The 13,718-nt window shown below is 52.9% G+C and overlaps 1 protein-coding gene across 4 annotated transcripts in view; it reads right to left on the reverse strand.

Moving 5' to 3' along the window:
* GRK5 (G protein-coupled receptor kinase 5) overlaps nt 1-13,718 on the reverse strand; it is a 218,649-nt gene that overhangs the window by 38,452 nt on the left and 166,479 nt on the right. For all 4 annotated transcript variants that reach the window (XM_060098880.1, XM_060098900.1, XM_060098885.1 and 1 more), the window contains one exon: nt 12,013-12,090. In XM_060098880.1, the coding sequence (XP_059954863.1) occupies nt 12,013-12,090 (78 nt within the window). The remainder of the gene's footprint in view (nt 1-12,012; nt 12,091-13,718) is intronic.

Genomic DNA, 13,718 nt, shown 5'->3' on the forward strand with positions numbered 1-13,718 from the left:
ACAAGTCCCTGGTAAGCTCTAACTTACTTTCTGTCTCAATGAATTTGCCTATTCTAGACCTTTCATATAAGTGGAATCACACAATACATGGCCTTTTATGTCTGGCTTCTTTCACTTAGCATAATGTTTTCAAGATTCATTCACACACACGCCGTAGCATGTGTCAAGACTTATTCCTATTTATGGCTGAATAATATTCCATGGTGTGGTTATACCACATTTTGCTTATCCTTTCATCCGTCAATGGACACTTGAGTTGTTTCTACTGTTCGGCTATTGTGAATAAGGCTGCTATGGATATTTGCATACACGTATCTGTGTCAGTCCCTGTTTTCAATTCTCCCAGCTTTCACTCTTAATAGCTAAAGGTCTTTACCCAAGGTAGAACAGGGACAAATGTGTCTACAACAAATGAACGTCATGAAGACAGGATGCGATAAAGATGTAAAGCACACAGCATACAGTAGGTGCTAAAATAATGTCACTTTGACCCACCTCCTCCTTTAACACCCACCCTTAGTAAAGGAGAGTGAGAGGGTTAGATGCAGTGATGCCCCTCAAGGGCATCTCCATTTAAAAAGTGTGGATACTTAAATGGTAGAACTTTCAGCACCAGCAGCCTTCTCTGCTTTGTTGGCACACTACAAATGTCTCAGCATTTAGACAAATACTGACGCAAAGAATAAGAGTCTCAGGGGAATTCAGGCCCAGTTGCAGGCCAACCAGGGTGGGAGGTGGTAAATGAAGTCAGGAAGCATTCCTTTTCGTGCCTTTGTACCATACTTGCAGCACAGGGGTGTGGAGAGCCCAGTGAGGCATGTTCCATTCTCCTCCTCCAGCTGTATGACCCTTCAGGGGTCCAGCTCCTCTTTTTTTTTTTTTTTTTTTCGGTACGCGGGCCTCTCACTGTTGTGGTCTCTCCTGTTGCGGAGCACAGGCTCCGGACGCACAGGCTCAGCGGCCATGGCTCATGGGCCCAGCCGCTCCGCGGCATGTGGGATCTTCCTGGACCGGGACACGAACCCACATCCCCTGCATCGGCAGGCGGACTCTCAACCACTGCGCCACCAGGGAAGCCCTCCAGCTCCTCTTTGAGCCTCAGTTCCCTCATCTAGGAAATGAGGAGTTTGGCTTAGCCCAGTAGTTTTAAAACTGGGTTCCAAGGAGCCACAAGTGTTCTTCTAAAAGCCAGGGCCCAGGACAGGGAAGGGAGCAAAAGGGGGCCCTGCCCTAAGTTAGTCAACCACAGCACATCCGCGTGTCTTTGCATCTGGAAATCTACAGCTAAAACTGCATTCAAAGCCTTGGACCGGGTGGCCCCTGAGATCCCCTGGGTGCTGTAGCCTACTCTAGGTGGTGTCCTCTTTCCCCTTGGGATGAACTAGAGGAACAGTCCCCGAGGATGGGCTATGGAGTCATCTCCCAACGTACCAGGATTGCTGGCTCAAGCAGCAGGGGCACTCCATGGGGAGCCATGCAGTGCTGGGTGCTGGGGAAAACCTGAAATGACCCAGGAGCCCTGCTGCTCTCCAAACGGCACTGGTTTGCCAGTCTCCAAAGGACTGGTCATTAACAGTCCTTCAATCAAGAAGAGATGTGAGTGGAGCTCAAGGCAGGGAGCCAGGTTAGGTTATCTTAGGAGAGCAGGATGGGGAAGGGTCAGGAGCACAGACTCCGAAGTCTCAGCTTCCTCCATCCCAGCTGTGTGACCTTGAGCAAGTTACTTAACCTCTCTGTGTCTTCACCTCCTCATCTTTAAAATGGAGACAATAATCTATGGGGTAGATATGAGGATTAAGTGAGTTATTTAAAGCCCTGAGAACAGTGTTTGGCACACAGTAAGAGCTGTTCCCAGGAAGTTCCTTTCTCAAGTTTTCTTTTCAACCCTCTTCCAGCCTTGAGACTTCTTGCAGTGCTGTGGCACGAAGTGGGAAAACCTGGGGTGCATGCCCCACAGGTCCTTCCAGCTGGACCCTTCCAGCCAGACCCTGCCCAGGAGGGGTTCAAGCAAAGGTGGATTCTGAGCTCACCAGATTCACTGACAACAGGATGGAGATGCCGTTCGGGCTGCAGGGAGGCAGACAAGAGCCAGGTGATCTTGGCAGAGATGAACAGCTGGCTCTGGGGCCAGAAGCAGGGAGCTCAAACTCCTGGAGGGCAGGCCAGGCACATGCAAGGGAGGCATTTACCCGAGCCACCCGTATTCCATGGCCTTGGGTCCCTGGAGACCAAGTGTTGGTTAGATGGTTAGATGGATGCTAAGCTAGCTCCTCAAGGCACCAGATCCCAGGAAGGGAGATCCAGGAGCGAGCCCCAGTCCTAGTGCCCTTTGCTTTAGGTCATGCTGTCTCTTCCAACAACAAGCCAGCATTTCTAAAATGCATCATAGCTGGGAAGTGGACAACCCAGCATTTTCTAAAGATGATGAAGTGGTCTTAGCCTCGAGGTACAGGGACACAATTAAATAATACTGAACCACTCAGTGAAAAAAGTATTCCCTTTTCAATTTTCTTTCAAGTCTCCCATCCTCAAGAAGAAAGTCTCAGTGTGATGCTACCTACCATCTTGCTAACCTGTCTCTAATACTCGCTACTTGCCCCTCAGAAACAAAGAGAAAGGAGGCTCCGAGCGTTTGGTAAGCAAAAGAGTACCCAGCTAGGATAACTTTTCCAGTTATCTTTATGTACAGCAAATCAATACTGGCTTTCCAGGTAATTCCTGATAACAAAGTTTCCTTTTGAAACTCATTTATTTCAAGTTAAAAGATGAGTTGATTTAAAGAAGAATGAGCCCATTTGAGCACCACTGTTATCATCCCCATACTCAGATGGGGAAACTGAGGCTCCAAACATGCCCCACTGGAAAGTGGCAGAACTGGGTTCCATGTGCCCCTGAAGACAAAGATTGAAGCCTCTGACAGCCCCAGAGGCCGAGGAACTGTCCCCTTTTGAGAAGGCAGCTGTTTGGTCTAGCTCAGATCCTATGCTACTGCCTGGGTGGGGTAGGGGGAGGCGCCAATGAAGTGAGGCTGTGACTGGGGGCCAGAGAAAGAGGAACTTGGAATAATTATTATTTCCTTTCATTCAAGCTCCTTACTTTTTGAAAAGTAGATGTTTTCCGGAGAGCCAAACAAGCACTAGGAATAGATTTCTTTTGTGCAGAAACTCAGGCTGATGGGTAGTTTCCCCCTTAACAAGAACAAACTTCCCTGCCTTAGCCTACCATTGTTTTCAGAAACAAAGAGGCCCGCATCTCTGGAGGGCCCAGAGAGCGCCATCCTGCCAGTGGCCCTCCTGAGAGAAATGCCCTCCAAGAGCTGCCTGCTCTGGGGCATTCCCAGGATCCCACAGAGGACGCCAAGCGGGTTCACGTCAGAAGCCTGTCCCAACCCACCCGCCCACCTCATTGTCAGAAGAAGCCCACGCAGGCCCTTTCAACAGGACCCTCTGCCAGGTCTGAGCTTCTGCCTGGCATCCACTCACACTTCCTAGCAAAACCACATTGAAACTGGGTGCCACCTGCCAGGTCTTAGCGATTGGAGTAGAGACCTGGCACAGTTGCTGATGGGCAATTAAAATAAACAGAGCAGGATGTCCTAAGAAGCTCCTTTAAAGCCCTGCCTCCGCTATTCTAAGCCAGCCTCTTCCCTTCCCAAACCTCAGGTGCCTGATCTGTAAAATAGACGCACTAATACCCATCTTGGGGAGTTGCTAGGAAGATCCAAGAGCAGGTCACTGCAGTGCTATACGCAGACGGCCTAAAGAATACGGCCATGTCAGCCAGGAGAAGGTGTGGAATACTGGTGAAGGGCCAGACCTGGCCCTGCTCTTTACAGCAGGCGATGGGGCTTTGGTTTTGCAGAGGAAGAGAGATTTATGGGCCTAATGTTTCTCCATATACACCCTGTTCCTCAAAAAACTGAGGCCTTCTTACAGGGACAGATAAGACAACATGAAAACAAGTCATTTAAAAGCAAGTAACAAGGGCTTCCCTGGTGGTGCAGTGGTTGAGAGTCCGCCTGCCGATGCAGGGGACACGGGTTCATGCCCTGTTCCGGGAAGTTCCCACATGCCGCGGAGCGGCTGGGCCCGTGAACCATGGCCGCTGAGCCTGCGCGTCCGGAGCCTGTGCTCCGCAACGGGAGAGGCCACAACAGTGAGAGAGGCCTGTGTACCGCAAAAAAAAAAAAAAAAAAAAAAAGCAAGTAACAAAAATGAATCCGAATGTTATCAAAATGAAGCTTCAAAGGTCACCATCAAGAAAGTAAAAAGACAACCCACAGACTGAGAGAAAGTATCTGCAAATCATATATCTGATAAAGGACTTGTACCTAGAACATATAAAGAACGCTTAGGGGCTTCCCTAGTGGCGCAGTGGATAAGAATCTGCCTGCCAATGCAGGGGACACAGGTTCGATCCCTGGTCCGGGAAGATCCCACATGACGCAGAGCAACTAAGCCCGTGAGCCACAACTACTGAGCCTGCGCTCTAGAGCCCGCGAGCCACAACTACTGAAGCTCCTACGCCTAGAGCCCGTGCTCTGTAACAAGAGAAGCCACTGCAATGAGAAGCCCGCGCACCGTAACGAAGAGTAGCCCCCGCTCGCCGCAACTAGAGAAAGCCCACGTGCAGCAACAAAGACCCAAGGGGAAAAAGGACACCACCTAGAGTAGGCTACAGCACCCAGGGGATCTCAGGGGCCACCCAGTCCAAGGCTTTGCATGCAGTTTTAGCTGCAGATTTCCAGATGCAAAGACACGCGGATGTGCTGTGGTTGACTAGCTTAGGGCAGGGCCCCCTTTTGCTCCCTTCCCCGTCCTGGGCCCTGGCTTTGAGAAGAACACTTGTGGCTTCCCAACACAGCCAAAAAAAAAAAAAAAAAGAACCCTTAGGATTCAACATTAATGAGATAAACGACCCAATTTAAAAATGGGCAAAGGATTTGAATAGACTTTTCTCCAAAGATGATATACAAATGGCCAATAAGCACATGAAAAGGTGCTCAACATCATTAGTCATTAGGGAAATGCAAATCAAAACCACAATGAGATACCACTTCACACCCACCAGGATGAAAAAAGAAGATGGAATATGCCAAGCGTAGGAGAGGATGTGGAGAGATTGGAACCTTCATTCACTGCTGGTGGGAATGTCAAATGGTGCCGCCACTTTGAAAAAAGCCTGGCCATTCCTCAACTGATTAAATATCAAGTTACCATGTGACCCAGCAATTCCACTCCTAAGTATATACCCAAGAGAAATTTAAAAATATGCCCATGCAAAAACTTGTGCATGGATGTTCATTGCAGCATTATTCATAATAGCCCAAAAGCAGAAACATCCAAGTGTCCATCAATTGATGAGAAGTAAATAAAATGTGGTTTATCCATTAAAATGGAGTATTATCCAGCCATAAAAAGGAATGAAATACTGATACCTGCTACAACATGGATGAACCTTGAAAACATGCTAAGTGAAAGAAGTCAGTCACAAAAGTCCACATACTGTATGATTCTACTTATATGAAATGCCCAGAACAGGCAAATCCATAGAGACAGAAAGTAGATTAGCAGTTGCCTGGGGTGGGAAGAAAAGGAAATAGGGAGTAATGGTGATGAGTACGGGGTTTCTACTCAGGGAGATAAAATGTCCTGGAATCAGATAGTGGTGATAGTTGCACAATTCTGTGACTATTTTAAAAACCATTGAACTGTGGACTTTAAAACAGTAAATTTTATGATATGTGAATTACATCTCCATAAGCTAATATTTTATTTTTTTCAAACTTTATTTTTTAAATTTGTTGACTGCATTGGGTCTTAGTTGCGGTGCGCGGGCTCTTCGTCGCAGTGCTCCCACTTCTCTCTAGCTGCGGTGAGTGGGCTTAGTTGCCCCACGGTATGTGGGATCTTAGTTCCCCGACCAGGGATCGAACTGGCGTCCCCTGCATTGCAAGATGGATTCTCAACCACTGGACCACCAGGGAGGTCCCCATGAGCGAGTATTTTAAAAATGATGTCTGTAGTGATAAATGATATATAATACTGTTTTCAGGATCATCCATTATTATTATTATAATTAGGAATATTTCCTGGTCCATCTCCAGCTCAGAGCAATCCTGCACCTGAATACCTGCCACCTGTATCACCTCTGGTCTGTAGGTACCTGGGAAGTGAGCTGCCCAGATCTCTACAGAGCCCAGCACACATGTCTGATTCGACCAGCTTCTGGGCAGCTTCTCTGAGCTGTCTCACCAGCACTAGAAATTAGCCTGCCAAACAGACAATGTTTTCAGCTTGGGGGTTGGGGAAACGTAGGCAGGAAGCAGTTTTCCATATGCTCCCCTGAATCCCCCAGACTTCCTTGCTGGTCGGTGGACTGAGAGAGAAAGTGATGTGTCACATCGGGACCAAGGCAGTTAAAGCTCATGTGCGTCTTTCACTCCTCTCTTCCCCTTTGGTGGTGGAGACACCAAAGCAGCCAGGACCCCTGATCTTCATCCAGAAGAGACCCAGGCAGAGCATGCATGAGAAAGAAAGAAATTTCTGGTGTGTGAAGCCCCTGAGATTTGGGGTTTGTTTGTTGTGGCAGCTAGCATTAATCATCCTGACCAATGCATTCCCATTGGCCAGTCTCTCTGGCCAGCCCTCTGAGGCTGAGGACCCTGCGGACCCCTCCTTGGCCTCTCACAAATCCACAGCTGGAGTTCATGTCTGAATGATTTCCTCATTCAACGTCCTGAATTTGAAAACACAGACTAGGAAGGGGGAAAGTCAGATGAGAGCCCCTGCTTAGGGAAAGTCTTATTCGTACCAGCTCCTGGGCTCTGTCCTGCTGGTATTTATGACCCTCGCCCACTGGAGGAGCAGCCTGAGGTTCCGGGAGGTGAAGTAACTTTCCCAAGGCCACTCAGCTAAAAGAGGCCAAGCCTGGCTTCCAACCCAGGTCTATCAGGTCCTAAAACTCGCGTCCTCACAGCATTCCGCTGCCTTTGTGTCAGATCTCAACAGCTTTCAGCCCATCCCAAAGCCCACCCCGGGCTGCTGTCCTCTAACTGCCCCCAGAGCAAGGCCGGCCGTGTACGGGCAACTGATGCAGGATTCTGGGCAGCATCCAAAGAGAGGACTTGGCCTCTGAGATGGATGCCTTCAAGCCAGGGTTTGGAGAGCATCATTGCACGGGGAGCGAGAATCCGGCTCTGGGCATGAGCTTTGACTTTGAGCAGGGATTTTCAGCCAGACTCTCAGCAAACACACTCTGTCAGACACTGGGGGACACAGGCCAGCCAAGTGTCAGCTCTCCAGAAAGAGACTTGAGGCGGGAGAGGGAAGGGGCCCATAGAGGGAAGATTCCCAGGGCCCCTCATTGTCTCATTCAAACTAACGCACAATGAATGAGAGCCATGTGTCCAACACTGTGCACGGGGCAGGGGACACAGAGAACAGATGCCATCATATCTGCCCAGTGAGCTACCAGCCTGGCCACCTACAGCAACGGCCCTCATCCTGGGTACCCTGCCTTTCCTGGGGGCCCCTGCACACCCGTTCAGTGACTTGAGATGGAAACCAGAGAGTCACTTGGGATTCCTCTTGTTCCCTTTCCTCATGCCCCACACCTGCCACCCCGCAAGAGCTCCTTCCCTCAACATTTCCCAAGGCCCTTGTGTCTTCCCACCTCCCGTCCCCCACCCCTCCTGCTCCAGCTGCAGCAGCAGCTCCCGGGATGGCCTCCTGCCTCCAGCCCTCCCCCTCCCCTTTCTCCTCTGCGTTGGGGGAGAGACCATCCTAAACTGCAAATGGCATTCAGAGCCCTAGGGGCTCCCCACTGCCCTTAGGATGGTGTCAGACTCCCCACCATGGTTTTCCAGCTCCTGCCACCCAGAGGGCCCCTGTAACACTGACCTCTCCCCCGCACACACACCCTTTCCCACCTCTGCACCAAGGCCTCTCACCCTCAGTGCTCCTGACATTTGGGGCCAGATAACTCTTCGTGGTGGGAGCCATCCTGTGCATCGCAGGATGCTCAGCTGTACCCCTGCCCATGTGCGTTAGATGCCAGGAGCACATACCCCCAGTTGTGTCCATCAAAATTATCCCCAGACACTGCCAATGTCCCCGGGGCGGGGCGCGGGGGAGGGCAAAACGTCCCCGGGTGAGAGCCCCTGCTCTAGACCTTGGCGCATGAAAGGCCCTTCTCCTGTCTTTCATTCGCACCTGGCTTCCCCTCATCATCACATTGAAATTCGATTCAGCTGCATCCACTCCCAGAAGGCTCCCTGGGCGAGGCCGGTCTAGGACAGCCTCCGCAGACCTTCCCACCCTCACACCTCCCTGTGCACCGTCCGCCGCTGCTCCCATCCCACCGCATTCCACCGATCTGTTGACGCGCTGTCACCCCCTCTGGAAGGCGGGCTCCTCAGGGGCCACCTTCTCCGGGGCGTGGAAGCCCTGACCCCACGGACCTGCAGAAGCACAACAGAGCGGCGAGCTGGGAGACCACCCAGGTGGGAGCGGTGGCTCCTGACCAGAGGCAGAAGAGGCTCTGTGCGGAGGAGCAGAGACACGGCGGGAGAAAGACGGGCTGGGGGGGTGGGGGGCAGAAAGACGGGGGAGGGGCAGCTCCTTCCGGGTGCGGGGCCTTGCAGGGAACAGACGGACAAGGGCGACGAGGTGGGGACATCAAGATGAGGCTGGGAGGTGGCGTGGCTGGAGCCCAGCGTGGGGCCTTTGGGAGAGGAAACTGGAGGCCAGGTCGTGAAGACCCTTGAATGTGTTCTGCAGCCCAAGACGTATTCAGCAGGATGTGAAATTGAAAAAAAAAAAAAAAGTTTGGGAAATGCTTTATTAGCAGTTAAACAGGTTTCTTTACTGAGGGACTTCTCAGAGCCTTTAATACGCTCACAGGCCGGGTGAATCTTTACGAGGGAGAGAAACGGCGAGCAGTGCTGCCCTCAAGCAATTGTCCAGAGGTGTTTTTTCCCCAGAGCCTCTCGAATGGTCAGTGTCCCACAGTCTACCCTTTGGAAAATGCTGCCTGGAGCCGAGACACATGAGCTGCACCTTGAGGAGGGGGTACAAGGTGAGGACTACCTGGGTTTGGGGACAGGGGTCCTGGGGGTCGTTCGAAGGCCTCAGAGCCAGTGCTGGGGCCTCAGCCACGTGGCTCCTCTCCCAGCGCTCGCTCCCCAGCACCCGGGGCAACTGCAGCGCTGAGAAGTAACACAGGATCCTAGGAGAGTGACTGCAGGAAGGACTGGGAAGGCAGCGCAAAACTTATTATCGGAAAACGGTCAACCCACGGGACCGCTTCGACCACCTTCCCCAGGCCCCTGGGCCACACATATGCTGTGGTTTAAATTTTTTTAATTGAGGAGTACTTAAGGAAAAAACGCTGGCAAGCTCTGAGGCACTTGTGAAGCGGTCTGAGCTGATGGGGAGGCTGGGCCCCACCCCTCCAGGAGATAGAGGCAGTGCTGAGCAGGGGTAGGGAGGTCTGGAGGGCCCCGACTGGGCTCCGTGAGAAGAGGCTTCTGGTCCAAGTCGGCCAGTGGTGGGGAGAGGGAAGTGGCCCCTGCAGCAGCCCTTGGAGAGGCCAAGCGAACCAGCAAGGCCAGGCAAAGGAACAACCTCATCCTCACCATGGATCATGGCCAGGCCAGCAGATGCGCGGGGGCGGGCGGGCGTGCGGTGGACACAGTGCAGCACAGGGGCAAAGCCAGAGGCTCTGGGATCACCGCGACCTGGGCTCAACTCCCAGCTGTCGCCTGGGACAGTGACAGCACCTCCTGAGCCTCCCTGTCCTCGTAAGATGGAGCCAATGGAATCACATCACACGGTGACAGCAAGACTAGGTGAGACTGCGCCTGCATACACTGGGTCCTCAGTGTATGTTAGTTGCCACTGTTTGAGGGGGAGCCCAAGCGGGTGGGCAGCCCGAAAGGGGGGCGCAGATGGAGAGCTGGACGGACAAAGCTGAGCCACTGTGGAAACCACCTTGGCCGAGGGCAGCAAGAGTCTATCAGCTGCGTGGCCGTAGCAGGTCACTCCCTCCCTGCTCTGGGCCCTGGCAGCCGCCTGTAAACAGGGCTGTCTAACCGCCTCTCATCTCATGAAGGCCGGAACCGTCACAGATAGTGTCTAGTTGGTGTCTGGCTTGTTTTAGGTGCTCAGCACTGAGCTGTTCTCTTCCCCCGGGGGTGTTTACGCCCCTCAGGGCTGTTATGCCCGGAGTGGACTCCCTGTGTCAAATGGTGGCCAGGAGACCGAAAACATCCACCTGCAGCCTCTCAACAGGTCAGCGGCTGCGACTGCGGGCAAAGGGGGACCCTGCTCAGACATGTCTCCTCCTTGACCATTTTCAACCTCAAGACTTTCAGGCCCGTACCTGGAACAAAGCAAGGCCATGCAGCCTGGTGGCCCTGCAGATGGAGAGGGCAGCCAGCTGTGCCCAGGGCCACGCCTTGTGCAGAGCGAGCCAGCCCTGTCCAGCGTCTGGAGGAGTTTATGAACATGAATCCACTCACTTCTGAAACTGCAAAGGCCCTGGGGTTGCCTGCCATTCCATTAAGAGGTGTGTATGATTACGATGGCAGCAGAAGCAGAAAAGGGAAGCAACTGGGGGTGGTGTCTCAGCAGGAGCAGGGGAAAGGGACACGGAGACGCCTGTGGGGTGAGGCTGGGCTGGCCGCCGGCAGGCGCTGGAGGCGAGCACACCTGCTCTGGAGCAAGGCTCAGTGTGGCATGGGCGGTCCTCGTCACGCACTCAGGCCCCAGGGACCTCCCTAACATCCCAGGGGGCAGCGGGGGTGTGAGGTGAGAGCAGAGCTGCCAAGGACCTGTGACCCCTGCTGAGAACAACAAGGTGACTCAAGGGACTTCCGTGCCGTGTGAATAAAACATATAAGACCGTGCAGAGGGGCTTCCCTGGTGGCGCAGTGGTTGAGAATCCGCCTGCCAACGCAGGGGACACAGGTTCGAGCCCTGGTCTGGGAAGATGCCACATGCCGCGGAGCAACTGGGCCCGTGAGCCATGGCCGCTGAGTCTGCGTGTCTGGAGCCCGTGTTCCGCAACAAGAAAGGCCGCGACAGTGAGAGGCCTGCGCACCGCGATGAAGAGTGGCCTCCGCTCGCCGCAACTAGAGAAAGCCCTCGCACAGAAACGAAGATGCAACACAGCCACAAATAAATAAATATTTTTTAAAAAGAAGCTAATTAAAATGAAGCTTTAAAAAACAAAAACAACAACAAAAAAACTGTGCAGAAACCATCCATATGTACAGGGAGAGGAGGAGGCCTGGTTGTAAACTCGGAAGGAGCTACTGTGGGTTTAATCCCCTCGTGTCACCCTGGATGCCTTCGGCAGCCCACCTGTTGCTGGAGGAGCTGGTGTGTGTGAGCTGGACGTCTTGTGTCCACAGTCCCGCCTCTGACTCCTGAGTGGAACTCAAGCTGAGTGGCTGCAGCATCCATGTTTAACTGCATCGAGCACCCGTGCCACCATGAGTGCACACAGGCCACGGGGGTGACCCCAGTCCTGAGGCCCTTGAGCGTACTCCAGAACACTTCAGAATACGCTGCACTCTGCTGTGTGTTCGGCTGACTTTGCCTCTGCCGGCACAGCTTCAGCCAGCCCCTTTCCTTCCCATCAGCCCTGGCCCCTTCCTGTCACACTGACCTCTCAGAGCCACCCCTGCTGTGCCCTTTCTTCTGGTCACACTGACCCCTGCCTCAGCTGAGCCTCCACCTGTCCTGCCACAAACACCTGGGTGTGAACAGTGGGAAGTATAAGGGCCCTTGGAGGGGACTGGGTCCCCAAGAAGCAGGCCTCCCCACCCCAGGCCTGGTGTGGCCTGGACCACTGCCTTGGCCTGGCCAGGCTTGGGTGCCTCTGGAGGAGGATGAGAATGCTGGACCTGGAGACCAATGGCACCACCGGCTGGGCACTCCTCACATGGCCTGGCACAGACCTGGGGGCCCATATTCCTCCTGCTTTGGGGTTTGGGCAGCCTCTTACCTTTGGGGTGAGGTACTTGGTCATAATTTCCTTCCCTTTTTCTCCCAGTTTTTCATCTGGAGTAACTTCATATTCTGCCTAAAACAGAAGAAGGAAAAGAACAATAATAGATTTGTTCACAAGCTTCTCATAGTTGTAGAACCTTAGAGGCCCCTGGAGAGGACACCTTGGGGGTCACATGATCAATCCCCTCCTTCTACAGGGCAGGGAGTGAGGCCCAGAGAGGGGAGGAGCCCTGACGTCCAGTCCAGCCTACCCTGCTCCACCGTGGACACATGCTCAGAACCGGGGCGGCACATAAGAATCACGGGGGAGCCAACGACGGTGCTCGGGCCCCGCCCCATGCCCATGGAGTCAGACCCTCTGGCGATGGAGGCTGGGCACCCAGGCAGCTGGGGTTGAGAACCACCGGCTTAGGAAAATCAAAGGAAGCTGCTGGAAAATAACTGGAGCCACCAACCTGGAAGGTCCTCGAGAGGGGCTGCCTGAGGTCACACACTTTACAAGCCATGTGACCTTGGACAGTTTCCTCAACCTCTATAAAGTGCAGATGGAAAAAGCACCTACATGTAGGGTGATGGTACAGAGAGAATGTGACAAAGACAGGCACATAATACATACTCATCGTAATGACTACACCTTGCAAGAGAAGACAATAATATGCATTCCGTACCTTTTACGGCTTTTCAGTTTACAAAGGGAACATACAGAGATATTTCAGATGCTCTTATATGAACCTAAAAAGAGCCCAGGTAGTGACACAGGAGGGCAGGGGCTGCTGTCATAGCCCTTCGTCTGCAAACAAAGAGCAGAAGGTAGAGCAGCGTTGCCCAGGGTCACTGGGAGGTGGGCAGGGGGCTGCAGCGAGGCGGCACGGCTGGGACTTGGACCTCCCAGCCCAGACCTCTTTCTCAAGAACACCAAGGAATTTAGGACCCTGATGGCTGGCCAAGCCAGTGGGACCCGGGCTCTAAAGAAAGAAGTGAGGCCTCAAAACACAAACTGTGTTATCTTCCTTGACCCAAGAGAGGCTCCTTCACTGGTACCTGACCCACTTGCTAAGTGGGTAAAAGGCCTCCTCGAGTTAAGGAAGAAGAGCTTGGGTGAGCTTGCCTTTCTCATTTAAACAAGGGAACTAATTGCAAATTGTTTATAACCATTTCAAAATCCACCACCCAAGGACTTGTCAGCCTCCGTCCAAAAGTACAGCTATTTCAAAAGAGACAGGAAATGACATCAGCACAGAGGGACTGAAACTCCTTCCCCAGCCTCCTCGCTGTGAAGTCAGACCCCAACCTCCGCCCCCCATCCCCTGGCCTGGTTCAAAGCAACCTCTCAACCAAGTGTCTAGGGTCCAATTTCTCCCCAGGCCAGCCCGGAAGACCCTCCCAGGCTGGAGCTGCAACTCTAAAGGGGCTGAGGGTTCTAGAGTACAACTGCCCCCCTATTTTCCAGTGGGGAGAAGGGAAGCTCCCAGTGTCCAGCCACCCTGGAAACCCCTCCTGGTGGTCTGGCGCTATGGGAATTTACCCAGACTACTTTGCAGGGCCCAGGCCATAGGCAAATGCCCGACTACCTTTTGGGGGTTACTCAATCCCACGCAGAACCCTGGATTTGCACTGTCCCAAAACATATCTATGAAGGAGGCTCTATTTAACCAAATGGAGCCCTAAGGCTCACTAATCAGCCTCAATAACCAGCTGAAA

The sequence above is a fragment of the Mesoplodon densirostris genome, chromosome 1 (assembly GCF_025265405.1).
Source record: "Mesoplodon densirostris isolate mMesDen1 chromosome 1, mMesDen1 primary haplotype, whole genome shotgun sequence".
NCBI classification, from domain to species: Eukaryota; Metazoa; Chordata; class Mammalia; order Artiodactyla; family Ziphiidae; genus Mesoplodon; species Mesoplodon densirostris.